Raw genomic sequence first — 7,071 nt, 5'->3', positions numbered from 1 at the left:
AGAAAGCAAGCCTAGGCTCCCAACTTACACCGCAGCCCAACTTGCCACCCCGCCATACCGACGACGAAATATAAAAGGAAATCCGAATCCCGCGATTTCCACCCTCGGCGTCGAACTGCAGCAACTTGCCACAGAACATCAACCAACCGCCATCGTGCAGCGACTTACACGCACCACCAACACTTCTGCCTCAAAGCAGACTCCGAAACAAACCACCACCACTCCCACGCAACAACACACAACCCGCAAAATGTACGGCTCGTACGGATCCTACAGCTCCATGTACACCGCGAACAGCAGAGCGTCCCCCATGGACATCTCGCCCTCGACCATGCGCGCCGACAACTCCTCGTGCGCCTTCCCCTCGTGGCCTCGCCGCTCGGCCCTCTCCGACGCCTCTTGCGACGAGCACCGCGCGACCTCGTACCTCTCGGACGAGGATCTCTTCCCCACCGAACCCTTCGAGGAGGACGATGCGCGGAGCGTCTCCAGCGCCGGCAGCTCCTTCGCTTCTCCCGTCCCTGCTGCTCAGGTCCTCTCCGGCTCTGCGCGCGCCGAGATCGAGAGGCAGAGGCAGGCGATGCAGAGGGAGTATGTGAAGATGCTCATTAGCGAGAAGGAGAAGAGGAGGGCGGCTGCTAAGAAGCAGAGGAAGTCTTCTTCGAGCGGATCGAAGAAGAGCTCGAAGAAGACGGCGACTATGACGCCTATTGTCGAGTGAATGAGATTGATTTGAATGAGCCGAATGGGCTCTTGGTTTTTTCTATCTGCATGCATAAGGTGTGTAACTTCAGGACACGGCACTGGTCGATCGGCATTTACTAACACATTCTCCAGCAACACATTAATATTTCCTAATATTTGATACCCCCAAACGAATATTCTCCTGGCAAGGCCCAGTCGAGACACGAAAGATACCCCCATGACACAACATCGAGACGACTTCGCATCGGAGCAACCCCGAAAGCAGCGCTTGGCATTTGTTTTTGATTCAGCATCATTCAGCATTTATAGAAAGAGAGGGAGAAATATATACGCACCCCTTAATACAAACGTGCCCCCGATGGGCATGGAATCACAGGGGCTTCTCGCGACGCCACGAAGCACTGCTGTTGGCACACTCCAAATCATCATTAGAGATACCCGAGTCGGACTCAACAGCACAACCCCCCATTTATGACACTGCATATTTCATCACCACCGATAATTACAACAATCCTCCCTACGATCCTTTGCTCCGAACATCTACTTTGTTTGCTTCCCGAGTCTGTTTTCTTTACATGACCTGGCAAGCCCAGGCGCAATCTGTCTCTGCCATTGGTATGTGTCTACTCATCTCTCCCAATTGAATCTCGGTGAAGCAGTTCACTAACATGCTTGCCACAGACGCACCAATACCATCACTAAGACCTACACACACAAAAGAAAAGCTCTCAGCCACACGGAGCTGTTGTGGGGGTGTCTTAGCCCGAGGAAGAGGAGGAGAACATTTTTCGATGGATTGGAATTTTTGTGAAGGAAACTTAATCGCGACTAGTGTCGCGCGTGGAATCTTCTTTTTTGGAACTTTCGGTGGACTGGGAGGTGTGGCAATTGGCAAATGCCCATTCACCTTCCCAACTCGGAATCGCCACGTTTTTGTTTCTGGCAGGAGATGGGTTGCTATTTTGTTCTAGAAGCAATCTCACACCAGGGGAGGATTTAGCACCCCGATGATACAATTCAAATATTCCCAAAATCTTTTCTCATATTCGTTAATGTTTGCCAATGTGACCTGTGGCCCTATCCCTCTTTGCAACACCGTCTCCCATGGTGAAAACACATGTCTACTCTGTAAAATTCGTTGACGGTTACCCACTAATTCGTACAAGTAAACGGGGAAACTATTCCTGTGCCTTTCGGTCCGAGGAGCCTTTTTTCCCCTTGTGGAGAGCGTAAGCGTCCGCAGCAGTGGAGCGTAATGCTCGAAGACTTTGACCGCCGACGATACCACCGTAGCAGCATTGACAATCATCTCCACCCTCATAGGTCCCCCCGGCCCAATTCCAGCAAAAAAATTCCTTCTTTCCACCTTCCACAACTCTTCTCCGAAAGGAAAAAGGCCAAGGCACGTCTCTTTTCCTGTCCTGTTCAGTTCCGCCGGGACTAAAGAGCCGAAGCCGAGGTGTTCCGAAGGAAGAAATACAAGGGTTCGTATAGGCTGAAAAGGGAAGGAGAAAGGTCCCCACATTACTCAATTGCTGGATTTTTCTTTTTCGGGACAATTGGGAGGATCCCTCCCCACATGTTTGGCCGAGGTGAAGAGGGAAGGTATGATTTTTTGTGTTCGGACTGGCGGCGCGATGGGCCCTCGGTCTACGAGTCTCCACAGGCGGTGAAGTCGCATTTTTTTCTTCTACTTGTTCTTTAAGCCGAGCTGGGGGAGTGTGCCGTTGGGACTAGGAGTGCATTGACTGAGGACAGACTTCACGGCACTTGCGAGCCTGGCGGGAGTTGCGCGGTGGAGTTGGGACAACTTGGCTTTTTGGGACCCGTTGGTTTGGTCGGTGCGGGAGATCTGTGGGGATGCTACGAAGGGCCATGTTGGACATGATGGTTTTTTTCGAGTGGAGCGGTTCTTGTGTGAATTTTTCTACGTGATGTCTTCTGTGGATGGAGTAAAGTGACATTAGGGTTTGGCTGCTTAGAGAGGTATGGTAGATGGAGCGAAGCCATATCGAGAAGGCAGTCTTCGTTATCCGTCGTAGATTGAAATCGATGTTGTTGACTATGGCGATCGGGATTTGCCCAGTCTCTTACCTAGAGGTGGGTTTACGAGTGGTTCACCGAGCCTTGGTCTCTTTCTTCTTTTTCCATTAATTTTTTTTTTTTTTTTTTTTTTTTTTTTTTTTCCATTCAAAAGGTCGTCGTGTCACCGAGTCGAGTTTGGAGGCTATTGCTCGTATAACCATGGTGGAGCTATTTCCGATGGCTCTGAACACTTCCCTACCACTCAAACCTCCCTCTCAGTGAAGCTGAATAGAAATCATCAGACTCTGTTGTAACTGCCAAGATTTCATCTCGGAAAGTTTTTTTTTATCATTATTTCTTTCCATTTCATCAGCAGAGCAGGCTTGACGGTGTGTTGGCTCTTCCTCTCGGGCAAAGTCGGACAAAAAGATTTCACGCCGTGCGCAATAGAAGACTTGGCAGGAGACACCCGTCACCGTATAGGAATTGATCCGTGGGAAATTCACCTGGACCAACACAGGGCGGTATTTTATGACTCGGCTTGTAACGATGACTGTTGGAGGAGAGAAAATGCTGCACCTTCGGTCGCTAGCGCAGGTCCCCGGCACATATGACTTCATCTGCGGGGAGAGCAGGAAGTGACTCCAAATCGAAAGAGAAGGATTGGGAGGTGTGCAAATGCATCTCAGGTCGAAGGATTCAAGTCAGGCGAGCTCTCTACCTATCGCAGGACTAGAGTATCCCGGAATAAAAAAAAATTGGCAAAGATAGGCCCCGTCTTCCTACACGCCCCTGCCTCATACGAACCCGTAAAATGTGGGAGGAAAACTTTTCGCCTGGCTGAGAACCAGGATGTTCGGTGTTCGGCATTGTTATTTTTTCCCCCTTCCTTCCCCAGGTTTGAAGGATTCGGAGGCAGGCAAAGGAGGAGAGACATTATCGTGGAAGTGCAGGGCAAGGGTTCGATGATACGATGATTCGAATGACTATACAGTCTTACGATAGGTTCTGCTAGCCCAGGCTCTCCGCACCCGAAGGAATGGTTTTTAAAAAGAGCTATCAACGCCACCCTCTTTGCTGTTTTGAGGGGAGGCGTGAGAGATTACCTGCTGAGGTGTGAGGATTTGTAAGTGCTGCATAAGTTTTTCTCGAGGCCGTTGGACCCAGGGGAAAGGCGTGTCTGGCGTGAGGTGCAGCTGAGAATGGAGTCATTGGTGAACAGTTGGCGACGCAGGGCGGACGGGGCCGAGGTGAATGCGGAGCCGGGAGCCTCGAGGATAGTCCGGGGAACTCGGCGCACAACTCCCGCTTTGCGAGGGAGCGCGTCCGTGCATAAAATCGGGGTCCTTTACACAACTGCTTTCGTGACATTTGGCGTCTACAATCGAAAACCATCGCTGCCAGACACCGAACCAGTGAATTTGCAAGAAGCGAAAAAGAAAAAAAAATACGAAGATGAAAGGCAAATGGTTTTTAATGACACAGGAATCAAAAAAGAAAAAAAGAACTTAGCATCTCCCATACCAGGAATCGAACCAGGGTCTATGCTGCGCTCATTAGATGAGAGAGCATTATGCTAACCACTACACCATATGGGATTTGTGGTGTTTGTTGATTGGTGAAGGCCTGCAGCCGAAAGACATCTCAAATAGCTGTGTCTGGAGGATTTGGTGGAAATGGTGGATAACTTTTCGACGACTGGCGACAACTGAGCGGACTGGGTGGAGAGGGGTGTTTGTCTACATCTACATGACAGCTCCTTCGCCTTTCATCAGCAATGGGGAGTGAGTTTAATGTTAACGGCAAGGCAGTTTTATGCTCTTAGGTGAGCATATCTCCATTTGATATGCCGAGTCATTCTGAGCAGAAGCATCTATAATTTTGACGACCCCATCAACGGCCGGAAGAACGAGGGCAAGCGGTGATGTGATAAGAGACTTGGACGGCTCTCCACATTCCGCACCCCAACCCATTCAAGAAACATAAGTCGACTCCCTCTAACCGTGGAACACTACATTCTTTGCTGGAAGACTGTCTGGTAATCACAATCCTTTTGGATTCCGAGATAGTAAATCGGGCAGAAGTCAAAAGACTGGCCAGAACCAACTAGGATCTCACTGCCTTACATCGGAGTCAAATACCAGATCCTCCAACCATCACAGACAACTTGAACATCACCCACCTGGACCCAAATACTGAGAGGGAGAAATGGTTCAGCTGCAGAGTCACGAACAGATGGAATCCTGGATCCTGGAAAATTATAGAAGTATCAGCTGCGAAGGGACATCAGATATTGTTGTGTATGTGTGTAACCATCATCGATTCCAGAAATGAATGGCAAGATCTGTTGTTAAGGGCGATCGGTAGATCCAGCATGCAGGTGATACTTATGATTCTACACTGGAAATATTGCGGGCACAAGTGTATCATTACTACGGCGACACCTGTCGATTCATACCAGGTGATTGAGAGCCAAAACGCAAGGCCTCGTCTCCATGGGAACCTCTCCAAGCTACCAATCCTTGTCGCGAGCTGGAATTGGTCCGAGAGACGTACTTAAAGGCCCTGGTATCAATACCAAGCGGTGATGCGCCCATCCTGTTTCTTCCTCGCACTAACACTAGAGACTCTCATGGTGTCACCTTTTCAACTACCCCAATCAGCCGTCTCTTTGGAGTTTGTTTATACGTTTATACAGGAAATCCGTGTCTTATTTACTCAGCATATGTTCGAAATCCCAAAGATGACGCCTAAACAGGCTCCAAGAAAAGAAACGATTGGAGCTTAAGAGATCATCGGAGAGAATAGAATGGCAGACAGTGACCTTCCCATTTCGGCCGCTAGGGAATGCCCGAGTGGATGTTCACTTGCTTATGTCGGGGACAATTTCCGAACTGCCTTCGGCCTAAGTAGAAACTTCTTTAAAGCTCCTCCGAGATAGGGAAAGATCTCTCGGTGGGAGTTATAGGTTTGCAGCTATGAACTTATGGAGAGAGTGCGTTACGACAGGGACTCTGGTGAGGATAGTACTGTCGTCGGTAGATGTGTTCCCGTCAGTCCTGGCGACTTCTATCACAAGGGAAAGTTCACAAGTCAAGACTCGGACAAGAGTCTCGAGTCGGCCTCGGAGCACGGCACCCTGTCGACGGCGGACCAAGTAAAACAGAAGGGAGGAAGAAGGCCGATGTACTGCAACTCTGCATTCGATATGAAAAAAAGGCGTCTATCAAACAGGAAGGAAGACGCATAAATGCCAAATCCCGTGTAAAACACTCCATGGCGCCGTAGACTCCCAAATGCCAAAACAAAAGCAAATCCGTTGAGGTAAGCTGGTAGCTTCCCGTCTCCAAGTCATCAACGGAATAGCAAAGAGAACCCGGAAAGCATATGCCCCCATTACCATCATTTCCTCGAACTCACAAGCTCATGGGGTAAAAGGAGTAGCAAAAAGAGACGCGGAAAAGATAAACGCAGACAAAGACCCACCTCGCTTCAATCGCGCAACTAACTCCTCAAAGCCTCCAGCCGATTCCTCATCTGATCCATCATAGCAGCAGCTTCCGCGTCCTCCTCCTCGGCCACAGGGGCAGCTGGCTCCGGCATAACCGGCACCTCCGGCAACTTCTGCGCCGCTTCCTTCCTATCCTTCAGAATCTCCCCGAGCACCTTCTCCACCTCTCCATCCGCCAACTCATCCTCCTCCACCTCCTCCGGCAACACCTCGCCCACCATCTCCTCAATGATACCCGCCTTCACGAGCTCCGCGCTCAACTCCTGCATCGTCTGCGCCAGCGCCGGAAGCCTTATCAGACTGTTCACGTCCCTCATGATCCCCACGCTCGTCCGGATGCTCCCCTCGATCTTGCGCACCGCGAACGCCTCGTTGACCTGCATCTGCACGCTATTGAGCTGCGCCTTGGACGTTACGAGTCGGTCGGCAGCTCGTCGTGTGCGGATTAGTTCGCGGGCGAAGTCGCGCACTTCGCGGGCTGCTTGCTTCTGTTGGTGGGGGTTGCGCTGGCCGCGGCGGTCGGCTTGGATGATGAGGTTTTTGGTCTTGATTTCGACTTGTTTTATGGCGGCGATGTCGCGGTCGAGTTTGCGGATGTTGGAGCGGAGGAGCACGTTGCATTTGCGGATCTGGAAAGGAAGAACGGAGTTGTTAGTGGTGCGTGGGGAAGGCTTAGTTGATTTGTTGTGGCGAGTACACATACCTGCGCCTGGGGATCCGGCTTTGCAAAGAACGCTCTTATGTTCTCCATGACGATAGGCGAGTGATTTCGCGGTGTAAGGAAAAGAAGAGGGGAAAATGTCGGATTAAAGGCGCTTCCCCTTGTCGGT

General features: G+C 50.5%; 1 protein-coding gene and 1 pseudogene across 1 annotated transcript; one reads left to right on the top strand and one right to left on the bottom strand.

Annotated features, from left to right (window-relative positions):
- Positions 1 to 250: 250 nt before the first annotated feature.
- On the top strand, positions 251 to 721 carry SAPIO_CDS3991 (annotated as a pseudogene; the record flags this gene model as incomplete).
- A 5,513-nt stretch (positions 722 to 6,234) lies between these two features.
- Positions 6,235 to 6,992, bottom strand: SAPIO_CDS3990 (Vacuolar protein-sorting-associated protein; the record flags this gene model as incomplete). Its single annotated transcript, XM_016786654.1, has 2 exons — positions 6,235 to 6,870; positions 6,945 to 6,992. The coding sequence occupies 2 exons, from the start codon at positions 6,990 to 6,992 to the stop codon at positions 6,235 to 6,237; spliced, it is 684 nt and encodes a 227-aa protein (XP_016643630.1).
- Between the last annotated feature and the right edge of the window lie 79 nt (positions 6,993 to 7,071).

Source organism: Scedosporium apiospermum (genome assembly GCF_000732125.1).
Source record: "Scedosporium apiospermum strain IHEM 14462 chromosome Unknown SEQ_SAPIO_0090, whole genome shotgun sequence".
NCBI lineage: Eukaryota > Fungi > Ascomycota > Sordariomycetes > Microascales > Microascaceae > Scedosporium > Scedosporium apiospermum.
This window is presented reverse-complemented; position numbering and strand designations above follow the sequence as displayed.